This window comes from Eumetopias jubatus, unplaced genomic scaffold (assembly GCF_037043125.1).
Source record: "Eumetopias jubatus isolate StellerSeaLion01/CBP00866 unplaced genomic scaffold, mEumJub1_p1.0 scaffold_6, whole genome shotgun sequence".
Lineage (NCBI taxonomy): Eukaryota > Metazoa > Chordata > Mammalia > Carnivora > Otariidae > Eumetopias > Eumetopias jubatus.
In genome coordinates this window covers 126,674,606-126,701,628 of record NW_028274812.1, presented here as the reverse complement: position 1 = coordinate 126,701,628, position 27,023 = coordinate 126,674,606, and the positions used below count along the sequence as shown (strand labels likewise).

General features: G+C 47.2%; 1 protein-coding gene across 3 annotated transcripts in view; it reads left to right on the top strand.

Moving 5' to 3' along the window:
• LYRM4 (LYR motif containing 4) overlaps nt 1-12,738 on the top strand; it is a 159,797-nt gene extending 147,059 nt beyond the window's left edge. For 2 of the 3 annotated variants that reach the window (XR_003612261.2, XM_028122848.2), the window contains one exon: nt 12,306-12,738. Coding sequence is in view for 1 of the 3 variants with exons in the window: in XM_028122848.2 (XP_027978649.1) it covers nt 12,306-12,374 (69 nt within the window). In the remaining 2 variants the exon portion in view is untranslated. The remainder of the gene's footprint in view (nt 1-12,305) is intronic. The other variant, XM_088024384.1, reaches the window with a different exon arrangement.
• The last annotated feature ends 14,285 nt before the right edge of the window (nt 12,739-27,023 follow it).

The window sequence follows — 27,023 nt, the reverse complement described above, 5'->3', positions numbered from 1 at the left end:
TCATGTTCCATGTTTAACCAGCAGTGTGGCACAGGCCTTGACCCCTCAGAATGAAAGCTGGCCAAGCTCGAGGAGGACGACAACCCACCAAGCCAGACGAGGACCCTGAGTGTGAGGTCCAGGCATCCTGCCCTGGAGGTGGCAGGAGGGAGGGAGGACTCTAAGTGTGAGGTGCAGACATCATGGACCCTCAGGGAGGGAAGGTCCCCAAGCAGCAGCCATTGACCCGCAGTCTGGCGGTCGTGCCCCATTTTAGCAAGTCTGGTACATACCGGCTGAATATCAGCTTTGCCGTCTCCCCCGGCCAACGAAGACCCTGTGTTTTCTAGTGGTTCCCTTCCCCTAGACATTTCTGAGAATGCCCAGAGGTCCTTACACATATACTTAAGTGTCCCCTAGACCCTGCCAATTTGGGGGTCCTATGGAAGATGGTGGGTTCAGGATTAGGATATTATTGGGGTGAGCCCACGTTAAGCAGAGGTGCCATCCACTGACTGCCCACCACTGCTGACGTCCACTGTCCCAATCCCCGCCCCCCGCCCCAAGTGCTGGGTGGGAGGCTGGGCAAGCATAGCTCCTTAGTGCATCTGGACCCAGTGCTCCCTCTAAGGCCCTGCCAGGCTTTCAGTTTACGTGGGTGTTCTTCTCTCCTGTCCATTTTGGTGCTCTTTTCACCCTGACTTCTGGATGGGGAGAGACAGAAGAGAGACACTTAATCAAACGTGTTGATGTATGTCTGACGCCAATGTTGTTTAAGGTTTAATATCCTTCCCAGAAGGTTCCCAAGCCCTGGGAAAGTAAGGATGTTGCTGACCATGTGTTCTAATGTCCCTGGATATGACGTAGCGGGTCCCCGCGGAGATGGACGCAAAGGAATGCAAGGCAGCTGGTTGAAAGGAAGATCTATGTCCTGCCATGTAAAGATACTGAGCTTGACAAAGGGCAAGTTGGAGGAAAGGGGGTGGAGTTTGACTTCTTGTTTGTTTCTGTTGTTTCACACCATTTCTTGCATGAGCCAGGCTCCGGCCCCTGAGGTGGAGGTAGGGCGGCTGCCAATGGCCATGGTATCCGTCAGAAGCTGCTTGCAGAGAACCTGTTCCAGCAAACCTGGGTCTGTGAGAGGTGTGAGCACAGCAGGGGAGGGGATGCTCGTTGCTCATCTGGGGACACTTGGTCACTCCTGACAGGTGCCTCAGTGCTCTCCCCGAAACTGGAAGCCCACAAAGTGAAGAACTTGTCCAATCAAACAGAGTAGTGTAAGTGACCATGCTCTGTACCATCTGACCACCTGTGGCCAGAGCCAAACCAAATGAAATACAGTCGATCTGCGAGTCTCTAGAAACCACTGTCTAAAGTGATGGGTAATCATCGAACTCTGTATTTCTTTCTCTCTCTCTCTCTCTCTCTCTCTTTTTTTTTTCCACCCTAACCTTTTCAGTTATATTGGCTTAAAGCAAATGTAAAATCAGAGTTGAGGGGCACCTGGGTGGCTCAGTCAGTTAGGCATCTGACTCTTGATTTCAGCTCAAGTCAGGATCTCAGGGTTGTGGATCAAGCCCCACATCAGGCTCCGCCTTGGGCGTGGAGTCTGCTTAAGATTCTTTCTCTCCCTCTGCCCCTCCCCTCCCTCTCTCCCTCTCTCTCTCCAAGAAAAAAAAAAAATGTAAAATCAGAATTGAATCAAGCTGATCCTGAAAAAAGGTGTCCCTGAAGGGATAAAATAGCACCTGCTTGTCCCAGAAACTTTGCCAAGGATCTTCCTCAAGCAAGTTGATAAGCATATAGTCGGGAGCTTGCTGGTCCCAGCACCATGCCAGGAATCGCCCGCCTAGGCAGTTGCATCACCTTGTCACTAATTATAGCGGTGCTGGGATTCTGGTCATGCTGCTGTGCTTTTGGTGACCCAGAGCACTGAGTTCAGGGGCTGAGGTGCAGCCAAGCGCAATGCAGGAAGGCCGGCATCTCTGGCGCTTTGCCTGGGCTCTTCTTGTCACCATCCCAGGGAAGAGCCAGGTTTCACTCTGACGTGATGTTTGGGTCCTGAGTTCTGCCCAGTTCCAAGAAGGGCTCGGTGACTGAGTCGTAGGACTAACTTGCATGTTTGCCATTGGATGCTTTCATCTCCCAGAGCCTTAGTTATGCAATGCTTCAGCCCCGACCCAGGAGGCTCCTGCTAGGGGGCTGGCAGACTGTTTGTATCCAGTGTCCCCACGTGGTCACCTCTGCCTCCGGGGCAGGGGAAGGAAACTATCTGGATAGGGTAGGAAGACAGCTAGTGGCTGTTTCCTGTTTTATAACTGTCTGCCCACCCCGAGCAGTGGTCCAGACTAGCAGGTAGAAATCATCCACAGACACCCAGTAACTCTAAAGGACAGGTGTAGGAGGACCCCCTGGCCTTCATTAAGAGTGTGGCATCCTAGAGCAACACTGAGGTACAAAGACACCTCCCTCCCCCAACCTGGTCTTGTAGTCCACGGCTGTACCTTCTAGAAGGGCTATGCCCATAGAGCACCGAGTGGGTAAATACCAACCGTAGCTTTTTGTTTGTTTTTTTTGGAAAAATATTCACCCACTGGGAAAAAAAAACTGATCATTTTTAAATACTAATAATAAATGCTGAGCCTGAATGCCCTTATATTTATGCTCATTCTACACTCGGGTGCCAATCAGATGCAAGAGAATGGTGATATGCATGGACCCCCTCCCCCACCTCCCTAATGAGAACCTCACTGAGTGAGGCCTGGCCATGTGTATCCTTGAAAGCTGACCCTGTGGTTCTGAGGCTTGTCTGGTTAGGACCCACTGCCTTACATGTATATTTGTTCAAAAAGGGACTCATTCCTGCAGAGGAGACAGTATGCTGATGGAATGGGAACCCCTGCTGGCTTCCCATGGCTTCAGGCTCTTTGAGGCCACAGTTTTCTGAGACCCATTACAATGGTTTGATTTCCTTTACTCTGGTGGCCTGGAATTCAAAAGAAAGAGGCCATCTCTTGGTGGGCTTTTTAAAAAAATTTTCAACTGAACATCAGACATGCAGAAAAACAACAGAATGGCCTAGAAATCTGACAATGGTGGGTGAGAGATAGGGCGACCATATAATTCATCATCACAAAGGGGGACCCCTGAGAGTGAAAGAAGGCTCTATTAATAATCACGCTGGGACAATGGTAAGCCGGGTGCCTGGTCACACTGATGAGAGGACACAGTCCTGCATCTGGGGTGTCTCTTGTCCTTACCAGTGAGGAGGAAACACAGTAAATATTAATTGCGACATGGGGTTTAGAGAAGAGATAGGGATTTGTTCACTGCGCTGCCAGGAATATCACAGAGAAAATAAGAAGTCAGCTCCTCACCACCACCCTCCACATTAGGAATGTCCAGTATCTAAAATTCAAGGCTAACAGAGTTGAATGGAGATGGAGCATGTGTGGAGAGAGGAAACACAAGATTCATCTCTAGATTCTTTGGACTGGCCTTCTTTCTCTGCCGTCCGTCTAATTGTGGACTGCTCAAAGATCTACTTTGGCCATTTCAGGCATTCTTCTATTTCATAAAATGACGGCAAATTCCAAAGCAATAATACTATGTTACTATACGTAGACATTTCGTAAAACAACTTAGACTACCAGACTCTAGAAAGAAAAAGAGCATATGCATCAAGAGCTATTTTTAGAGAAGACCATGTGACCTATATTCATAAGTTTGGGTTTTACCTCTTATTGCTAAACAGAAAAGATTGAAAAAATTATATATAATTTCATGTATCCCTGTATCAGTTAGCTTCTTTAAAAACTTATTAGGAAACCAAGTATGATAAAAATGGTCTCTTTGAAAAATGGTTGTTATAGCAGGTTCTCTACTATGGTAAGGCTGTGACAGTGACGCTGCACACTGGGATATCACTGGGAGAATCGTGGAGCAAGCTGCAGGCAGGATGGAAAACTGTCTGACATCATTATAGGTCAGAGGAGGGGCACAAATGTCCTGCCCTCCTTCATGGCACAAGCAGACAGGTGGCAGTCAGCAGAACATGTGGTCTGACAAGAGGCCAAAAGCTGAAATTCTGCTATCGAAGGATTCACTTATATTGGTGGTTCATAGGTTTTGTGGGGGGACTTTCCAAAGCCCCTATCAAGTGTAACTACCTTAGGAAATTAAAAAGATACCTCTCAACTGGGTGTGTCGGGAGGCACTCAGGCACAGGCTAAATAAAGTGCATCTTCTCAAAGGGCCAGAGTTACTTGACAGTTTGGGAAAACATTTTTATAAAGTGAGTATAAATTTATTATGGAACAGAATACACCATTTATTTGAAGATCAGTAGGGCACTTCAAAGAAATGTTCTAGTTACCACGTCCCCTTCAAGCTAAGCCCCAAATCCCCATGAGTACGATTTTATGTATTAACTACCTCTGTTCGGTAGGGTCTGGTTTCTAACTCTTACTCTGCTTATTTCTCTCTCTTTGGGCCAGTGCCAATTGTTTCAATTGTATCTCAAAAATGCTTTAATATCTTCCTCATCAAAATATTCTTTCTTATTCTTGACTTTGTATTCATTCAAATAAGCATGAAAGTTGTTTCCTCAGATATCTCAAAAAACCCCACTGGGATTTTCATTATCATGTTAAAGCATAAATTAATTTGGCAAAAGATTGACATTTTTGTATGATTCAGTCCTTCCATGAACATGATATATCTTATTTCATCCAAACTCATTTTACATTTTTAAGTTTTACCATTTTTCTCTCTTAAAGCCTTACACGTTCTTTTTAGGGTTATGTCTAGGTGTGTTGTTTTGTTGTTGTTGTGACTGTTTTTACTGTCTTTTCTCATATTTTCAGTGGGATCCACTGAGATGCTGGCTTCTTATATGTGAAATGGAAGGGCATACCCATCTGAGCAATTACACTCCTTCCAGATGTGGAAATCAAATACCAAAGATGGGGTTTGCCTGTAGAAAGCCTGCAAATTGATGATGATAATGGTATCTTCCTCATAAAGTTGTTGTGAGGTAGGAAGAATTAAATACTTCTAATTAATTGATTTAATTAATTAAATGCTTAGAACAGTACCTGGCACACAGTCATTACTCATTAAATGTGACTATTGTCTTTCATCATCATCATCATCATCATCATCGGTAGCAGTGGTATAATCACTACAATGCCAGGGGCAGGGTTTGTCACTCTCCCCCGTCGGACAGGGAACCATCCCTGCCCGGGTGGTTTTAACATCCTCAGAGAGGGCAGCGAGCAGGGACAGTCCCTCCCTAGGCTTCTCCAGCAGAGCCAGCTATCAGCCTCTCTCCCATAACTTTTCAGTGCCCAGAGCGACCTCCTGACACCAGACCACTCTTACGACCAGCCAGAAGCATCGTGGGCCTACTGGACAGGAGGCTGGGGCCCAGAGCAGAGATGAGGAGAGTCTGTCAGTCCTCAGGTCCAGCCAGGGAAGCTCAAGTTTAAAAACAGGAGGTGGTATCAGACATCCCTGACACCTTCTCCACAGTGTGGGTATATTTAACAATTACAGAATCATAGACTCTTACAGCCAGAGAGTGAGGAGGCTTCGAGATCTATGAGATCAGGAGCTAACACCTGGTGGTACTCCTCTCCACAGCAGATGGCTGGTGCACAAGGCCATGCACATCAGTAACATTTAACAAGCCCTGACTACATGCCCACTACTGTTCTTAGTTAATCCTCTCAACAACGTGAAGACAGTGAACATAATGGAGCCCTAGGAAGTATCTGGGGCAGTTGGTACATCAAGTCTCCTATTGCATTTGATTCTCATAACAATGGTGTGAAATAGGCAGGAAGTAGTTGAGGCCCCAGTGCAGCCTCCCCACCGCCCCCACCCCTGGTGATGGAGCCCAGCTCCTCCGAGTCCAAATCAGATTGAAATGTGTCGCACAGGGGACAGCACATTGCTGCAGATGAGTGAGCAATGAAGACCTGAAATGTTGTACTAAATTTTCTTCTCTCGGATCCTCCTCCTTCCTCCCCAGCAGGTTATTTGCCTAATGAGTCTCCGAGCTCATAAGTGTTTCTAGGCCAGCCAGCCAGCCCATCTACTTGCGGTTGAGTAAGCTGTGTATTTTTCTAATGGACTCTAATGCCAGCTCCTGAAGTTTATAGAATAAAAGTGTGATCAGCTTTAATGACCAATTTATGCATGGTAATAGTCGGATGTGGCTGGCTAAGCCCATTGGGGCTTCTGGAAGGGCTGTAAATTGAAGCTGGTAACTGTACTCCCTCACTTCATTGACCGGTTCCTCTCACCTCCAGCTCAGAAGTGACGTGCTCCGTCATTAGCACCGGTGGCATCTGTCCCTGGCTGCCCCCCCCACCATGTGTGCTGACACATTTTATAGCCAAAATAAATGCAACAGAACTGTTATGCAAACATTTATTGCCTTGCTTCTGTAGCTCTCATTGAAATAACTTTTTAATATTTCCTCCCTGTATGAACTGAATATTTCTCTTCCATCTTCTGTAATTGCTCTGGGTTAATCCCTTATAGCCCTGGATTACAGCTTTAAATTTTCTGCTGGGCCAAATTTAAATCATTTGATTTTCCTTAACAGCGAGTGAGCATTCTTGTTACGATAAAATGGTCCTATTGCTACTTTTATTGACTTGCCTTGATCGGTTCCGTAATCCCACTAGTAACTCACCACCAAAGCACTGCATAATTACTTACAGATCCAGGTTTTAGAACTAGTGGACATAGAGCCTTGGTTATGACCAGGGATGCTAGACACTGGTATTTTTAGTTACCGAGTACTTAACTGAGCACTTTCTATGTGCCTAGCACTGTCCTGTGAAAGCAGCTAAGTCAGACAAGTGGTACGTGAGCCCCTCCTTTCTCCCCAGAGTCACTGAGGCTCATGCAGAGGAACTGGTCCAGGCACAGAGACACATGCACTAAGTGCTCCCAGGAGAGAGGGAGAGAGCCCCTTCTGCACAGGGGCCCCAGGGAAGCTTCAACCATTCACTCAAAGGGTGGGTAGGCTTTTGTGTGGTGGACATGGAATGAACCTTTCTTGGCAGAGGAACCTGAGCAAAGACAGAAGCTGGAAGACCCAGAGTGTCATGGTAGTCAGGGAGAAGTTCTGTGGTTCGTAGGAGGGTGAGCAGCCACCCAAGGATGGTGACTATCAGACCAAGGGGCCTAGACAGAGATTAATTGGTGTGCTCTCCTAACATCATTAACAGTAAGATCTGATTTCATTCCTTATTTTCCCCCAAAAGCCATAAAAGTGTTGTATTTGAATGGAATTTCTAAAATCTAATTCATATGTCTGTCAAAATGGGCTGCAAACTTGAAGGGTTTTTGTTTTTTGGTGTTTTTTGGTTCATTTTTTTTATTTATTTTAAATTTTTTATTTAAATTCAATTTAATCAACATATAGTGTATTACTAGTTGCAGAGGTAGAATTTAGAGATTCATCAGTTGCATATAACACCCAGTGCTCATCACATCACGTGCCCTCCTTAATGCCCATCACCCAGTTACCCCATCCTCCCACCCCCTCCCCTCCAGCAACCCTCAGTTTGTTTCCTAGAGTTCAGCACCTCTTGTGGTTTGTCTCCCTCTCTGTTTCCATCTTATTTTATTTTTCTGAAGGTTTGTTTTGATTGAAGTTCCCTACAACCTAAGCTCTTTGGAATCTCCCCTTGCTCTTTGTTCTTCAGTTTTCTTTGGAGCCTTCTACGTGGAGCTGCCTGCAACTAGGTCACCCCGTATCACATCTGCATTTCTTTCAAGAGAGCACCCCTCCCCCAAAGGTTCCATCCTTTAGATTGGTGGACAAGGAGAACCACTACTATGTTCACCACATCCCTGGAGGTTTAGGAGCACAGGAGAAAAAGGCCACACGACAGGAGAACCCCCGTGTCCTTCTTGTAGCCCATCCATCAAGAAGGTGGCTGTTAACACAGTGTCCACAAAGTGAGTTGTGTGGGAGGAGATGTGTTTATTCGGCGGTGTGATAAATATGCTGCTGGACCTTCAAACAGTCCATCAAGGAGACCCCCTTTTTTTCCAGGGTATCAGAATACATGGCTCAACTCTGAGCCACTTGGGGGCCACCCAGCTGCTCTGAGAGGTGTCTGAGATGGGTCCTGGTGACTCAACAAGTTGTCACAGAGGCTGAGAGGTGGAAGGAGCCCATCTGGTCCCACCTCTGTCCAGCATATAAATTCCTTCTCCATCCTCACCTTCTCCTCCTTAACAGAGTATTGACAGCTTCCCGAGGCAGCCGATTCCATTTTTCGACAACTGTGTGAAAGAGTTCTTCCTTAGGCCATATCATAACTTCTGCCTGCCACTAGAGCCCTGAAAAAACACTGATAAACTCAGCCAAGCACTCATGGAACATGGTATTGTCAACACTTCTAAGAGGGGTTCCTGCTAAACTCTCCCAAGATCAATGAAATATAAACCAAGTTCCCAGCTAAATGAATCATTTGAGCTGTTATATAAAATTACTTTTATTAACCTAGACATCCCCCCAAAAGATAACGATTCTTTTTTGTCCTTTTAAAATAATTGGTGTTTTAGCCTTCTTTTTTTTCCCCAATATGGTAGTTCTATTATTTATATATTTATTTTAATTTTATTATATTATGTTATGTTATGTTAATCACCGTACATTACATTGTTAGTTTTTGATGTAGTGTTCCATGATTCATTGTTTGCATATAACACCTAGTGCTCCATGCAGAACATGCCCTCTTTAATACCCATCACCAGGCTAACTCATCCCCCCACCCCCCTGCCCTCGAGAACCCTCAGTTTGTTTCTCAGAGTCCATAGTCTCTCATGGTTCGTCTCCCCCTCCGATTTCTCCCCCTTCATTTTTCCCTTCCTACTATCTTCTTTTTTTTTTTTAACATATAATGTATTATTTGTTTCAGAGGTACAGGTCTGTGATTCATCAGTCTTACACAATTCACAGCGCTCACCATAGCACATACCCTCCCCAATGTCTATCACCCAGCCACCCCAGCCCTCCCACCCCAGCCCCACTCCAGCAACCCTCAGTTTGTTTCCTGAGATTAAGAATTCCTCATATCACTCAGGAAAGAAACTGAGTGTTACTGGAGTGGTTGGGGGTGGGAGGGATGGGGTGGCTGGGTGATAGACATTGGGGAGGGTATGTGCTACGGTGAGCGCTGTGAATTGTGCAAGACTGTTGAATCACAGATCTGTACTTCTGAAACAAATAATGCAACATATTTTAAGAAAAAAGAAAAAGAAGAAGATAACAGGAGAGGAAGAAAAGGGGAGTATGTCAGAGGGGGAGACGAACCATGAGAGATGATGGGCTCTGAAAAACAAACTGAGGGTTCTGGAGGGGAGGGGGGTGGGGGGATGGGTTAGCCTGGTGATGGGTATTGAGGAGGGCACGTTCTGCATGGAGCACTGGGTGTTATGAACAAACAATGAATCATGGAACACTGCACCAAAAACTAATGATGTAATATATGGTGATTAACATAACAATAAAAAATTAAAAAAAAAGAATTCCTCATATCAGTGAGGTCACATGATACATGTCTTTTTCTGACTGACTTATTTCGCATAACACCCTCTAGTTCCATCCACGTCATTGCAAATGGCAAGATTTCATTCCTTCTGATGGCTGCATAATATTCCACTGTGTATATATACCACATCTTCTTTATCCATTCATCTGTCGATGGACATCTTGGCTCTTTCCACAGTTTGGCTATTGTGGACATTGCTGCTATAAACATTGGGGTGCACGTACCCCTTCGAATCCCTACATTTGTATCTTTGGGGTAAATACCCAGTAGTGCAATTGCTGGGTCATAGGGTAGCTCTATTTTCAACTGTTTGAGGAACCTCCATACTGTTCTCCACAGTGGCTGCACCAGCTTGCATTCCCACCAACAGTGTAGGAGGGTTCTGCTTTCTCTGCATCCCCACCAACGTCTGTCATTTCCTGACTTGTTAATTTTAGCCATTCTGATGGGTGTGAGGTGGTATCTCATTGAGGTTTTGATTTGGATTTCCCTGACTAGACTTTCATCTAAAAAACGTTGATAGTGGGCCCATTTGTCTGTTGAGGTTAGCATCTGAAAATCGTATAGTATCCGGCGTGGTGAACACTGCTTCTCGGCCTCCTCTCTGGAGAAGGGTGCTCATGGCTCCCGCTCACCCCGCAGCTATTCTGGGTCATCCAGAAGGGAGGCCAGGACAAGCCTCTGTGCTCCACTCGTCATGACTCTCCATCCAGCTAATCTCAACCCTCAAAATGGTTTATGACTACGTTATGCAGAGTGTGGTCCACGGAACCCCAGGCCCGCCCTTCCCGCTTGCATCTGAAGCCGTATGTGTTCTTTATATTGACAAGAGGAAGGGAGACTGAAGACACTGACTTCTGTTGGGAACGGTACAGAGCACTCATTCCCCACCATCGCCACCCCCTTTCTCTTTTATCAAATTAAGGTATTCACTTGCAGTGAAAATATCTACACGGTCGTCCTCATCCCCCTGAATCTCCACTCTGTACTTTGTCCTTCTTTTTCAATAATTCGGTGGCTCTGACCTCTTCCTTCACTTTCCCCTGGCACCGCGATGCTTGTGAGTTACTAGTGCTCGCGGGCCATCAGGACACCTCTGTGCAAGTGTGCGCCCGAAGACATAACCAGTGGCATGGGAGAATGGGAATGTTCAGATGGTCTCTCGGGGTGTCATTGGTGAGAGAGCACCACTGTACCTTAGTAGTGTCAAAATCTCCCCCTTTCTCGGGCCATCATTTTAAAATAGAGTATTAGCCATAAAAAAGGATGAGATCTTACCATTGGCAACAACATGGATGGACCTAGGGGGTGTTATGCTAAGTGAAATAAGTCAAACTGAGAAGGACAAATACCAAATGACTTCACTCATGTGGAACTTCAAAAACAAAACAAATGAATAAACAAACAAAAAACATAATCAGAGGTATAAATACAAACTGATGGTTGCTGGTCACGGGAGGGGGTAGGCAGAATGGGGGAAGGAGGGTGGGAGATACAGGCTTCCAGTGATGGAGTGAATAAGTTAGGTGGATAAAAGGCACAGCACAGGGAATATAATGTTGTAATAGAGCGTTGTATGCCAACAGCTACACTCGGGGCGAGCATAGCATAATACATAGAGAAGTTGAATAATTATGTTGTACACCTGCAGCAGTGTAACATGATGTCTCCACTATATGCGAATAAAAAAAGTAAAATAGATGGGGCACCTGGATGGCCCCGTGGGTTAAGTGTCCTGACTCTGGATTTTGGCTCAGGTAATGACCTTGAATCCTGGGATCGAGCCCCCACATCAGAATTCAAGCTCCTGCTTGCGTGCACTCTCTCTCTCAAATAAATAAATCTTTTTTTTTAAATAGAATAGACTGTTAAAGCAAGTTGGGAAAACCACAGGAGGGTCTTGATTCTGACCCCTGGCTGCTTTGGGTAGCCACTATAGCCATTGAGAGGCTCCCTCATTTATTGAAAGAGCAAAGACCCCAAATTACCCATAGGTAGTGACCGACTGCTCTGAAATCCTTTCTGCAGTTGTACCCAGTTCTAAGAAAGTATCACTTAGGGAATGCTTTTGGAGAAAACTCGTGAAGACCCTTTGTTCCAAAGGAAGGACCAGTCACCTGCTGTGGCCCCAGGTTATGGCGGCAGCACCCACCTGGGACAGTGGGAACCTCTGGGCACTAGCAGAAACACTCAGTGTAAGAGGACACCTGGAAAGGAAGGGGCAGGAGGTGAAAGAACCCAGACCACGGTCCTTGGCCCCACCTGGGACAGACAGGCAGCCGTATTGCAACCCGTGTTCTAGCCCAACATAGGCAGGACACATTTCTGCTTTATGGTGAAGCCTTTCCAAATGGGAGAGCCGGTTCTGAAGGAAGGGGGTCGTGTTCGGTGAGGAGCTGCTGTGCGCACGTCCGGATGGCTCTCTCTCCAGCCACCAGCCAGGGAACCTGGTGGATGGTCTCAGCCGGCTCAGGACAGCCCGAGGAACCAAGGCCGCAGCTGCTGGTGCCATTTCAAAGACCAGAAACGAAGGAGTGTGGATCTCTAACTTGTTCTCACAGTGAGGGAAGTGGGAATTGGAGGGTGTGGAATTAGCAAAGGCCAACCCAGTGACTACACTTGGCCCCACGATGCAGTTCCCCGCCAGGAACAGCCCTGGGATGGCAGACCTTGGCATTTAAATGTTAGAAATGCTCTTTCTGACCTTTCACAGCTAATGGAGCCTGTGTCTTTCTTTGCCTTCAGGTGCACATCGGCCAAATGTATTCGACTGACAAGCTTATCATTGAGAATCAAGAGAAGCCTAGGACCTAGGGGGCCGGGACCAGCCACCACCAGCTTCAGCATCCATTCTGCGCTTGGGGTGGGGGCTCCCCCCAGGCCACAAGTGGCCTCTTCCATCAGCTTAGAATAGCCTCTTGCTCAGCCTGCCCTGTAGGAGCTGATAAACTGAGTCCGGTTTCCATTCTTCTGCAGCCTTAGTGGAAAAGGGTGGCTGGCTCTCCTTGATTCAAGTGTCAGAGTGAAGAGCTGGAGCTGGTTCAGAATAATGCTGTGTATTATTGTGTCTCCTCTCAACCCCACTCCTCTTTTGTATCTCACCACCACTTGTATAGAGCCCCTCCACCCTCTGTTTCTCCGTTGACAATAAACAGAATTGTCTCCCGAAGCCTTCCTATGCCAGATACGCTCCTGACTATGAATGCACTTTCATTCCCTGCAGAGGCAGGGCCTGCAGAGGGCTGTGGGGACCCAGAGGGAGGGCCCAAACCCGAGCTGAGCCCTCCCTTTGTGGAGGCAAGTCTAGGCCCCCAAGATTTGGAGGGCAGCATGGAGTAGGGCAAGGCCAAAGGGGTAGAAGGTGCATCCCACAATTTATAGCTGGGCCCAGTGCAACCACAGAGGGGCTCGCCTCTGGCTCCCCACCTAGAGACAGGAGACTGGTGGCCCTACTACTCTGAGTGTGGTCTGAGGATGGGCACCAGCAGCCCCGCCTGGGAGCTGGTTGGAAATGCAGAGTCTCAGGCCGCACCCCAAATGCTTTGAATCCTAACCTTGAGTCTAACACATCCAGGTGCCCCCAGCCCACGCTGATGTTGGGAAAGGGCCACTCAGCTCTGCCTCCCAAAGCTGGCTTCCCCAAGCTCCCTTCACAGAGCCATAAGCATCTGCAGAATTGGAGAGTTTTTTTAAGAGGAATTTCTTGGCGCTTCCCTCCCCTCGGATTCTGACTTAGTAAGTGAGAGGTGAGGCATGGTCATTTATATCTACATTTTTAAAGGTCCCCTAGTGTTTATACGTCTAGTCAGTTCTGAAAACTCTGCTTTTTGAAGATATCGCAGGTAATAAAGACATTGGTATGCATTTAGCCTTGGAAACACATCAGCTAAAAACATAAAAAGAAGGTATTAAATAACTTACTTGATTTCTGGGGATTTTATGGGGGACCCAGATACTATCTGAGTGACTTGTTTACCTTTGTAAAAGGCACTAAGTGAATTCATGACTTAAGGTGTTGAGGTTTGGAACAGCCTCATATGAATATTTCCAGATTCTAAAATGACCATGTCGCTGAACCTGCCCCTGACCCACGACCCCTGTCATTCTAATTCTTATAGTCCTGTGAGTCAAGCGAGAACGGTCTGGGCCCTCATGCTCTCCCATGTGAAAAGATCACGTCTGCCCTCCTCACCCCCAGATCGTGGAGTTTGCTGTGCGTTCAGAATAGATTACAAGGGTACTCCTGGTTGGCAGTACAACTTAAGACTTCAGAAGGCTTTTGCCCATGGATACTCTTGTACACCGGCACCTTGGTAGGTCTTGGACCTGACCCCCACCCCGCAAACAATGTTAGTGCTACAGTGCGGAACAGACAGGGAGTGTAGGTGACGTGGGAAATGTGCTCTCCCCCTTCGGCTGACTCTCATGGGACAGAGTCACCCACCCTGGGATGTGCGGCTCTGGGTCACTTTTTCCACTCTGCGTCAGTAGGATATGGTCCAAGGACTAGCTAATGGATGTCACCTCTGATTTATACTTAATGAATTAAAGCAGCTGCTACTTGGAAACCTAAGTCCAGGGTTGAACCTCTCCCCTTGAAGTGTCAAGTTACTAGCATGTATCCGCTCCAGAGGAGACCTCCCCCCCCCAGATTGGAGTCACAGAGGCATTGGACCAAGCAAACTTAGCTCGTTCTGCAGGACATAACAGCAGGTCACTTTTATGTTAATTAAAGCCCACGGGGGCACCTGGGTGGCTCAGTTGGTTGGACGGCTGCCGTCAGCTCAGGTCATGATCCTGGAGTCCTAGGATCAAGTCCCACATCGGGCTCCCTGTTCAGCAGGGAGCCTGCTTCTCCCTCTGACCCTCCCCCCTCTCATGCTCTCTCTCTCCCTCTCTCTCAAATAAATAAAATCTTCAAAAAGATAAATAAATAAATAAATATAGCCCATGAATGGGCTTGAACAGGCCCAAAGCCTTAAACAGCTTAATTTTTATGACTCGGATAAGAATAACTCTGCGTTAGGAATATATAGAAAGACATGAAAGAATCCTGTCCCATAAAATCCACAGTCTAGAGCCTGTCTTCCAGGCGCAGGTGAGGCAGGCAGAGCCTTGCACTGGGCACTCCTCAACTCAGAGGACCCAAGGTGGACTCTAGAGCTTTGAATAAAGTGACGTGTCCATGGGAGTGTCTGTTTCTATAGTTAAGTGTTCCCTGTCCTCCACTGGAGCCCCACATCACACTCAGCCTCGCAGACCTCTCTAGTGTGCTGGGCTGTTCTGAAGGAGTGATTCGGGCTGGAGTCTGGAGACCACTTTGCGGTGTCAGCATTTAGCAAGTGAGAAATGCCACTACGAGTTAACCTCTGAGACAAAACCATTGGCCAAGCACAGCTATTCTCTAGAGCTCCGGAGGCGACACTTGGTTGGTCTGGCTGTCATGCTTTGATACCCGGGAAGCCTTCCTTAAGCACAGGCCTGGCTATGTTGTTCTGATGGCGGTTGTTCTCTGGACTCTGGAGCTGAAAGATGATCATGGATCTGACGTAGCTAGCTTCGCATCTACTCTGCCCTGCCACCAACCCCAGTTACTTTTAACTCCCTTCATCCATAGCTTCATCCAACATCTCCAGCTCCTGAATACCACCAACAGCGCCACCCGGCATTCAGGAGCAAAGGGGACAGTTAGGGGGACATCTGCAGATAGGACAATATGGCAGAGCTGCCTGGCATTAGAGTCCACCTGATCCAACCCCCACATCGGCAGGTGTGAAAACCAAGATCCTGAGCATCCCGGGTCATCTGCAGACCTTTCCCTGCCACCCCTTTTGCTGGTCTTTTCGTTCATTCAGCACTGACTGTGAGCCAGCTGGTGCAGGCACCAGGGAGAGACCAGTGAACAAGGCAGCCCCTGCCTTCACAGAACTTGCAGTCCAGGAGGGGAACTGGATGAGAAAGGACACGTCTGAGGAGTGTTACAAAGGCCGAAATAAAGGCCCTCTAGGAGCTGACGGGGAGTGTCTAGAAAGCCCTCCCTGAGAGAAGCGTGATTTAAACTGAAGATTAAATGAGGAGTTGGCCGGACAAAGGGTAGGGAGAGGAGCTCTCTAGGCAGGAGGAACAGCATATGCAAAGACCTGAATGGGGGGGTGCTGGGGTAGGAGGAGAGCACCGTGCAAGGAACTACCTACAGGCAGCCCAGGATGGCTGGCAAGCAAGGATGAGTCAAAAGGCAGGGAACACACTGCAGAAGGCCCAGGGAGCCTTGGCCTGTGGCTGTAAGAAGGTATTGAAGTTTTTCAGCAGGATGAAGTTTGTATAGGGGGAATCGATTGGGAGAGATGCAGGGAGACCACCTTTTATGGGCTGCGGGAGGAGGGTTAGATTGAACACTAATCCAGGTAAGAGATGGTAGTGACTTCACCTAGGACGGTGACAGTTGCAAGGTAGAGTCAACATCACCCTGAGAAGAGCTTGCTTTGACGCAGCTGCTCTCCCAAGGTGAGTGAGAGACACGTGGAGCAGAGGCGCTCAGCTGAGCCTCCCAGCCAAGTCTCGCTGAGGTCAGTCCACTGCAGCCAAGCCCGAGGGGGCCTATGATACAGAACAAATTACTGTTTAAGGCACTAAGTTTGTGGGTGGCTATGGAGCAATGACAAGCTCATACAGAGAGCTAGTATGATAATGTATCTCTTTTTCAGGGCCACCTAGCAAACCAAAGAGTAGGTAGGCAAACTTGATAAAACTGTGGGACTCCTGTGTAGAGCCCTTTCCACAAGCACCCACAGAGTACAGGTGTCACATGTCTTACAGACGAAAGGGCTTGCCAACTACTGGCCCCCATTAGTGTGTGCCTAGCACAAAAGAGGACCAAAAAAAGAAAGAAAACTGAGTCAACAGGACTTGATCATTGATTGGATGTGAAGTGAAAGGAGGGTGTCACGGGAGTCCAGGAGGGGTCCCAGGTTTGGGGCCTGGGTGACTTAGCAGAGGTTGGGCCACCAGCTAAGACAAGACGGCAGTGGGCATTGTCTGAAGCTTTGTCCACCTGCCAGGTTCAAATAACCTTAAGTTCAAACAGGAAGACTAGCGTCTACAAATGTATCTCTTACTTCCAAAGGTTGAAAATATTATTTCTGGTTTTTCCAAACAAAGAAAAAAATCCACTGGAAGAAAATTTAAAAGACCCTTATAAAGAGATTTTACCCAGAGCTCTCTGTAGAACAAATATACTCTTTCTACAAGTAAGGCCTACAGATATGTATTCTCTCTGGGGACAGGAGGAGTCGGGGGAAATTTTTCTGTATTTTGCAAAAAGTATAAGATGTTTAAAAAGGCGAAGGAAGGTTAGTCTACATATTCTAAGAGTATGGTTTTAAGAACGCAACTAAAATGCACAGTAAAGGGGCGCCTAGGTGGCTCAGTCATTAAACGTCTGCCTTCAGCCCAGGTCGTGATCCCAGAGTCCTGGGATGGAGTCCTGCATCGGGCTCCCTGCTCGGCGGGAAGCCTGCTTCTCCCTCTCCCACTCCCCCTGCTTGTGTTCCCTCTCTCACTGTCTCTCTCTCTGTCCAATAAATAAATAAAATCTTTACAAAAAATAAAAAATAAAAAAATGCACAGTAAAATATCAACAAGTATACAGAAAATGCACCAATATGTTTTATAACAGAATGAGCTGCTTAGGTTTGTTCGGTAGCTTTCCAGACTGAAGGATATCACAGGTACTGAGGCCAGGCTACAAATATAGCTGCAGCGGAAGAAATGATAAGCACTCAAAACACAGAAGGAGAAAGCATTTCCTACGCCAAGAATGATGTTCTCTGAGTTGGGAACTCTTCTTCTGGACCTCCCCACAATCACGAACAGGAAGTTCTTTTCCTTGGTAAATATGGCCGGAACCCAGATGACCAATTCTTTTTTTTTTTTTTTTAAGAGAGAGAGAGTGGGAGGCGGGGCAGAAGGGGAAGAGAGAGAGAATCCCAAGCTGACTCTGCTGAGCGCGGAGCCGGACGCGGGCCTCAATCTCAGGACCCTGAGATCATGACCTGAGCCAAAGACCAAGAGTCGGTCACTCAACCGAGTGCGCCACCTACGAGCCCCTAGATGACCCATTCTTGACTAAAGACAATCATATGAACCGAAGAACCTTTTTAATAGTTCAATGCGTTAAACTCTGCCGGTGGCTTCATGACAGCAACCCAGGGTGTGATTCAGAAGCCACGAGAAGCGGCCACGTTTTCTAGATCTTTGGAACAGACATCTGGTGAGGTCACGCCAGTGAGGGTGGGGAAGCCCATGCGGATGTTCATTATTATGAACAAAATAAACCGTCCACAGAAACTTGTGCTTCGCACATCCCGGGTTGGCAGATGCCTCATCGCTAATCAGGTATTGGCCAGTTGTTACAGAAGGATCTGGAAGAAAGCTGGAACTTGGTAGGGAAAGCAATGATTTGTGTATGATCCAGCAGGCTTTTCCTGTGACCGTTTGCCCATCCCCTCTATGGACAGCAGTTCCCCTCACCTCTGAGAACAAACAAGATCTTTATTTTCAATCTTTCTGCAGCCCTTATCAGTACCTCAGGGAGCCATTCGTGAAAATTGCTTCTCATGTTGAGATCCATGTGAGAAATAAGATAGATAATCTTGCTTTTGCTCCAGGGCCAAGTTTTTTGTTTGTTTATTTGTTTTGTTTAGTTTTTAAAGATTTTATTTATTCATTTGAGAGAGAGAGAGAGAGAGAGCACAAGCAGGGGGAGCAGCAGAGGGAGAGGGAGAAGCAGGCTCCCCGCTGAGCTGGGAGCCTGATACAGGGCTCGATCCCAGGACCTGGAGATCGTGACCTGAGCCGAAGGCAGACGCGTAACCATCTGAGCCACCCAGGCGCCCTCCAGGGCCAAGTTTTAAGTGCAAAGAAGAACTGGCAGAAATGAATCTGACTGTGATCTTGACCTAAGGGGACCACTGACACCACAATGGCAACAGCAAACACAGTCTATGTCTTGCCATCTTGAAATGGGACCACTCGCAAATGTTGACACCAAGAAAGCTGCAGTGGCGCTTGTTGGGGTCTTTCCCAAACCAGCTGGCCGAAGTCTCGGCATGCCTGTGCTGACCATTGTGGCCGTGTCCATCACGCAACATTCAGGCTGCCCCTCCCAGAGAAGCTGGACCTCTGGGGATCAGCTAGCAGCTTCTTAAAGATGATCTCTTCCTACTGCGGTGATATGTGTTCTTAGAACGTTTGATGGATGGTACTAAACCCTTTTTTTTTCATTAGCCCCAAAATTACTTTATTTTCTTTGTTTAAGAGTATCACTTAAGTGGCTGTCACTTAATTTCTAAAACATTTCGATAAAACTTCTCATCAGGGGGCAGTTGAGTGGCTCAGTTGGTTAAGTGTCTGACTCCTTATTTCGGCTCAGGTCATGATCTCCAGGTCCTGGGATGGAGCCCCAAGTCGGATTCCTCGCTCAACGGGGAGTCTGCTTCTCCCACTCCATCTGCCGCTCCCCTTTCCTTGTGTTCTGTCTCTCAAATAAACAAATAAAATCTTTAAGGAAAAAAAAAAACCCAATCAGTTACTAAATGAATTCATGTGACTTCATCTGCCTTGAATACAGAGACAGTTTAATAACAGTGTAATTGGTTCTGGGTTTTTTTTTTTTTTTAAGATTTATTTATTTATTTGAGAGAGCGAGAATGAGAGAGAGAGAGTACATGAGAGGGGGGAGGATCAGAGGGAGAAGCAGGCTCCTCACTGAGCAGGGAGCCCGATGTGGGACTCGATCCCGGGACTCCAGGATCATGACCTGAGCCGAAGGCAGTCGCTTAACCAACTGAGCCACCCAGGCGCCCCGTTCTGGGTTTTTAAAGGAATATTTCACTGAGGTGCAGAGAGGTGACGTACACCGCACACGCACGATATAGGATCAAGGGCTGCAATATTAATGTCAAGTATCTGTCTTGTCAGGATTTGCCATAGTTACTCTTCCACTCATGCTTCAAACATGTAACATATTTAAGATGACTAAGTGGCCATATTTTAGCATGTATTTTCACTTTAAAAGCAATGAGTCTTTGTGGGACTCGGTAAATAGAAGTTTGTTCAAAGGGGGGAAAGGATGTATCAGTAACTCAGACTGCAAAAAAAAAATTCCTTTTTCTAAAAAAAAAAAAAAAAAAATTGGAAGACAGGACTATGGAGCAATGGGATGAATGAGGATGGTAGAAACGAACTAGTCACTGGGGCCAGATGCCTGAGTCCTGGGGCTGCTACCTGGACAAGGGGCTCTAACTCCGGCTGGGCCATTATTGGACTTTGTGACGTTGCCTAAGTCCTGCATCCGGGGCCTTTGCTCCTTCCAGGCAATGTGGGATGGTCACATCCCACCCCTACCAAACTTTCTAGCTGTAAAAGCTTGCAATTCCAGTGAAATCAAAAGGAAAGAACCCATTCTGGAGACCCTTTGAATGTCTGTTTTTGGGATAATTAGCAGGAAATCTTCAGGACCTGTCCCCTGAGTAGTACGGGGGTTCGGTGCTATTTGGGTGAGCCATCGTGTTCAGCCCAGCCCATGGTCCATGAGAATGTGGATTTGGGGTTAAACTGGGCCCTGCAGCCAACTGGGCTCTCTGCAAGGCACAAGGAGGTCCCAGAGGCAGACCTTGGCCCCTCAGAATCCTCCCCAGCCTCCAGGCCAGTGTCTGACCGAACAAGTGGGTTTCTCATTTTTTTCTGAACTGAAAACTTTTTCTTGGGGGTGCCTGGCTGGCTCATTCAGTAGAGCATTCGACTCTTGATCTCCGGGTTGTGAGTTCAAGCCCCACACTGGGTGTGGAGCCTACTTTTAAAAAATAAAAATAAATATAAATAAAAAAATGAAAACTTTTTCTCCCTGGCTTCTACTGGCTGCTGAGATTCCTAAAGCAACGTTAGGAGCCTGCTAAAAAGGAACAGGGACATCCATCTCTTGCTTACTCTTATTGCACCGGCAATAACTTTCGCTTTGCATGTTTTCCCACCAGGCATGTGGTTAAAAAAATGTTCTGAATGTACTCAAGGAAGAGTGAGCACTTTGGGGTAGAGGCAGGTTGTGGGCCACCATGAGCCAAGGGTTCCTGCCCCTGAGAATTATTTGGGGGGCACAACTAAACACATGTAGAACAACAAGGAAATGACCAAAGGCTAGCCTGGCTGTGAGAGCTAGAGAACAGCGTGGACCGGAGAGAACTCGAGAGATCCTGGGGCATGAATAAGCCTCAGAGTGGGAGTGCAGTGTCGGGACCAGGACGCTGGGGAGCATTCCCATGGGCAAGGCAGACATACCGAGTGCATGATGGAGAAGAGAGCAAATCCTGGCTCCTGGGTCCTGGGGGCTTGGGATTGACAAGGACAGGACCACAAGGTGGCCCCAGGCTGCAGACATCCCAGACAGTCCTTCATTCTTTTCATCTTCCAGCTCTGTCTCTTCCTGGCTGTGAGATCCCGAGTAAGCAGCTTCTCAAAACTTCTATGTCCCCGTCTCAGAAATGGATCTAACTGCCTACCTACCTTACAGGTTTGCTGTTAAGATTGCAAATGCATAATGCACATAAAGTTCTTCTACCATATTTGATATAGAATGAGCAGGCAAACTTCAGGTGTTTTATCATTCGTTTAGAGACTATATCAGATGCCTCAGGAGATGTAGAAATGAACCAGATGTGGATTGTTCCCTTAATATACTTAATGGCAGCACATTTTGCACCGTACTTAAGACATGCAAGTACCTTTGTGAAGTCTAAAGTGATAAATTACCTAGGAGGGCCCTACTTTTAGGGCCAGAAGCAGGAAGAGAGGTAAGATCAAGAGGAGAAACTACTTCTGCCCGAGCTGTAAATTCTAGGCTAAGGAGTCTGAGTTTTATTTGGTGGGGAACAGAGCCATTAAGAAGGGAATGGCAGTACATAGCAGATTAACTGCATAGTGACATACAGAATGTCCCTGAGGGGAGGCAGCCAGGAAATTGCTGTAGTAATTTAGATGCACGGAGTCTAAGGCCTGGATGGGGTTAGCAGTGGTGTGGATTGGATAGAGAGGAAAAAATGAGTCCAAAAGGTATTTCCAAATGTCAGATTTGAGGAGAGATTGGATACATAAAGAATGGGAATGAAGCAAAGATAACTTGAATGCTGGGTCCTGAAAGATTGGCCGGGTGGGTTGCCTCTCCCTGAAATAAGATGCAAGGCAACGACACATCTCCCTTAAGGCAAACTCACGTCCATACACATACACCTCACTGCACTGCTGTATGTCTACAGTTCACATTACTGTGGGTTGTATTTGCAGTAGAGACACTTTGGGGTGTCCGCCCATCTCCTGAGACCCCAACAGGAGTCCGGAGCTCTTGACAACCGTTTCGCATCATAATCCAACCCCACTTCCAGCATTCCCCATTGACAACAGGGCTGCATACCCTGGTTGACCCAAAGGGGGCCAAATTTTTTCTCCTAGAAACTCAGAATTAGGAGTGAGAGTTCCATTTCTATCTGGGCTATTTGCTGGAACTCAAGAGGAACAGACTTGGGAGGTACACCAGCCACCTTCCATCTATCATGTAGACAGAGAAGAGGAAATCTCTAGTCTGTAGGGAGAGATGAATGCAGCAGAATGGAGCGAGATGAGGCAGACAGTGTCCCTCCTGACTCTGGAAGCTCCAGCCCCTGGCTGCCTTCAGATGCCACGTGATAGCCCGATATCCATCAAACCAACTCCCCTGTTTGCTCAAGCTGGCTTGAGTTAGTTTCTATAACTTGCAGTTTGGAACATTGACTCATGGTGTTTATTGAACTATGGGGCCATGTTGAAGACTACAAGAAGTTAACATTTTTCGGTAGGTAAGTTCTCAAATGAAAAGGGGGACCGACCTAGTCCCTGTGCCAGTCCCCCAGAAGAAGTAGGTAACTGAAACTTTGATGACAAGAAGTAGGAAGAAGAGGGAGGTCGACCTCTTGTCCTGATAAGAGGTCTAGATGTCTAGGGCTGCACCCAGCAGGTCACTGTGGGCAGCAGTGAGGAGGGCGCAAGAGCCCATCGGTGAGGGAGACCAGGCATGGAGACACAGTGTTTCCCCTCCCCAGCCCCCAGCCGCTAGTTGTGAGGATGGAGTGAACTAATCCTGGCACGTGGCCTCACATCCCATGGGAATCTAACCAAATCAAAATCGGCCATTCTCTTCAGCAAGAGAGAGACACAGTTGACAGGTTAGGACACCACTGACAAGTTCTGCCCACAACTGCCCTCGAGGGGTGCATATCTCAGGGAGATGTGGGATGGGACGTGGGCACCTGTAAACTTCTCGCTTGTTCCACCCACCCTGCTTCAGACGGCCGTGAAGATCTCCACGTGCTGGCCATGACTGCCATGTGCATTGTTCGCAGGTTTTACTACTACCAACAACGCTGCTATTAACTTTCTTGGACGTGCCTCTTGGTGCCCGTATGTATACATTTCTGTACATCTGTGGAACTTCCAGTCGGGGGGTTTTGTGTGTATTCCACTTTAGTAGATACAGCCAAACAGGTTTGCAATGGGACAGGCCCACTCCTGGGATGTCTAGACATACATGCATCATATGGGAACAGGAGTGACGTAAAGGGGCTGAGACGCAGCTGTCTGTGGTGGGAGGCAGCAGCTTTTGTCCAAAGCCCTCGGCCATGAGGAAGGATCGTCTGAGGGAAGAAGAGACAGAGCCACCAAGGCCTACCAGCCCTCCCCTACCAGACCCTCTTGCAATACCAACTCCAGGGATTCTGAGGGTCAGATTTTTTTGAGGAAAACATTTCTTCATGTGTGTGGAGCCGGCTAGGGTTTGTAGAAGAAAGGAAGATGAGAGCATGAGTGCAGAGAATGTGCCTGTAGACGTAGATTTAGAGTTGTCCACAAAAAGGCCTCACTGTCCTGAATGCAAGCTCCCTGAGAGCCATGTCCCCTGTGTGTCCCCACGTCTCCCAATGCCACGGCTCTGCCAGCCACATGGGAAGTGCTCCATCGCCTCTTCCTGAAAGAATGGATAGATTTCTGATGAGGTGACTGAGGGAAGGGTGTGGCCACTGCAGGAGGCACCTGGCTGGCTCAGTCGGTAGGGCATGCAACTCTTGATCTCTGGGTCGTGAGTTCAGGTCCCATGCTGGGTGAGGAGCCTACTTAAAAAAAAAAAAAAAGAATCATACATAGTCTTCTCCCTGTGGAATTTACAACATCTTTATAAGAGAAAAAAGAGTTACAGGTGGATTTCTGGAGGACTGTGTGGCAGACAGAAGGAAAATCAGTCCCAGAGGGACTGACAAGGAACAGCTTGGAGGGAAAGGAGGCAAATCAGAAGTGGGTGGTCACAGAAATCAAAACGGGTCCCAAAGAATAGATTTTCAACAATATCAAACAGTACTCAACAAACAGGAAGCCCTCCAAAAGTAGTTTCTTAACATAGGGCAGATAATCTTTGAAGAAACTGTCTCAAGGAAATGCAAAGATCTAAGTCAGATGAATGTAGGTACATTGTGTATGTTCTAACAACATACATACACAATACACATCCCATCGTGTGAATACCAGGAAACAAATGGCATGTTCGGTTAGTACAGTAACAAGAACAGTTTGGTTAGTGCCTTGGCGGCCACTGATATGTCCCCCAAGTTGGAAGTTTCATTTATTCTTCCTATATTCGGATGAAGAGAGACAACATCTATCGTCAGAGTGAAATCCGTTGAAACCACCTGGCTGAGATCAAAGGGAAAAGAGAAAGTTGTTGAGAACCAGCTGTCTGCTTGGTACGTCATAAATAATTTCCCTTTGTGCTCACAACAACCTAGTTAGGCAGGAGTTCCTACCCCTATTTTGCAAACGTGCAAACTCACGCTCACAGGTTAAGGGACCCATTGGAAAGCACACAGAGAGCTGAGCTGGGGTCAGCTGCAGGCCTGGCTCACTTGGGGCCTGTATGTCTTCCCCACATCACACCTCCAACCCTGACATCTAAGTGTGCTCCACTAGCATAGCACCTAACAATGCTTTATATTTTTTTAATGTCTTATTTATTTATTCATGAGAGTCAGAGAGAGAGAGAGAGAGAGAGAGGCAGAGGCAGAGGGAGAGGGAGAAGCAGGCTCCCCACTGAGCAGGGAGCCCGATGCGGGACTCGGTCCCAGGACCCTGGGATCATGACCTGAGCCGAAGGCAGACGCTTAACCCACTAAGCCACCCAGGCGCCCCTGACAATGCTTTATACCCTTCTCAATGATAGGGATTTTTTTGAAGCTTTCATTTAATTTTCTTATTATTACTAGTACAACTTTTCTTTTTGGAAGTGGTTTAAAACTCCCAAGGAAGTGCAGAAATAGTACAGAGAATTCTCATCTATCTTTTGCACAGCTTTCCCTGATAATAATATCTTCCATAATCATAGTACATTGTCAAAACCAGGAAGTCACTATTGGTACAATACTAATAACTCTGAGTTTTTCTTTTTTTTTAAGATTTTATTTATTTGTTTATTTATTTATTTATCTGAGAGAGAGAGAAAGCACACAACCGGGGGGAGGGGCAGAGGGAAAAGCAGATTCCTCACTGAACAGGAAGCCCCATCCCAGGACCTGAGGCGAAGGCAGACACTTAACTGACTGAGCCACCCAGGCACCCCAAACTCAGAGTTTTCCAACCTCTGCAGTGAGGGTTTAGGCCAGACAATTATTGCGGGGGGTGGGGTCGCTGTGCCTTGTAGGATGTTCAGCAGCACCACAGCCAGCAGCATCCCCCGCCCCAGTTGTGACCACCAAAAATGTTCCCAGACTTGGTGATGGCTTCTAAAGTACCAAATTGCTTTACGTTCTTTATTCAAAATACGACTTCGGGTTTGGCCTTTTTTAGACGTAACGCATATAGAAAAATAACCACAGCAAACAAAGTTTTGTTTTTTTTTTGTAAATCCTCAGAATTTCAAAGACATTTTCAAACCACAAAAATAGAACTATCCTTTAAAAAAATCTTGGAGAAAGATGAAGGCTGCGTTTTGACTACATCTTCTCTGTTTAAATAAACACTAACAAAAATCACATTCACAGAAACCTGTTACTCATCCCAAACATCCCACTGGGCACATTTCTCAAGCAAATCTTAAAACAGAGACTGATGAGGTTATTTCCTCTCACATTATTAGAAAGAACTGTAAAAAAAAAAAAAATTCTATGGAATCACGTAACAATCTCCTGTCTGAAATAGTGGTCCATTCTTGCGGCTGCCGCCTGGCTAATAAGAAAACATTTGGCCCCATCTGGCTTCAGCTAAGGAGGGCAGACCCTGGCCAATCAAAGTTGATGGTTGTTTTTGCTCCAGCTCTGAGAACCACCCCCTGCTCCCAGTCAGGGTTGGGAATCTCACCAACTTCCTTTGGGAGGTCAGAGCCCTCCACAGGCAGTATCCCTAGAAAGCTCGGGGCCTCCGGACACACACCTAGTTAGGCTCTGTTGCATTTTAGGCTCTGGAGAAATGACTGGGGTGGGTCAGCGACATCCCAGTGGCAGTCAGCCTTAACAACATCTGGCTCTGGGCTGACACACGAAAACCCAAGTCCAGCTTTACTCATGGAGGGAGCCTTTACACACCAATCTCTGCAATCACATAATGGATCACATACTACAGGCCTCTGCCATTGCCTCTTACGTATAAGCCTGCAGAGAATGTTGCTGAATCATTTTAGAAACCCTTGGCTGCCACATAATGATCTGGATAGTGAAGACTCCATTTGTAAGATCTTCTGAACCAGGTGGAGGTGGGAGAGTCAAAAGCCAAGATTCAAAAATCTATGCCTTCCACCTCGCAGTGGCCATCAGCTCACTTCTGCCCGAGCCAGAGCCTGCAGGGGCTGGGAGAGGATGAGCCGTGATCCAAGCCCAAGACCCAAGATGGGAGCCTCATCCCTTCGGCCTTCTCTCGGCTCTAGGCAGTGCTAGGTAGTGCCGGGCAGGACAGCCCCGAGCCGCAGAACTCAATGCTTTTACAACCCTTTTTTTTTTTTAAAGATTTTATTCATTTGACAGAGAGAGAGGGAACACAAGCAGGGGGAGTGGAGGGAGAAGAGGGAGAAGCAGACTCCCCGCTGAGCAGGGAGCCCAGCGCGGGGCTCGATCCCAGGACCCCGGGATCATGACCTGAGCTGAAGGCAGACGCTTAACCAACGGAGCCACCCAGGCCCCCCTTTTATAACCCATTCTGAAGCTGTTGTTTCCTCTGCCAGAAAACTAGTGCCTCCGGGCATGTTGCACCAATACATAAATTCATTTTTAATGACTTTATGGTAAATAGCAAAGTCCAAAATAACACAGGATCTAGGAACAGAAGCAACCTGTAGTTCAGATTTGGGGAAATGGGGGACAATGGGGTTACTCACAAACCTTTCTGAAGAGGTACTCTTATTACTGT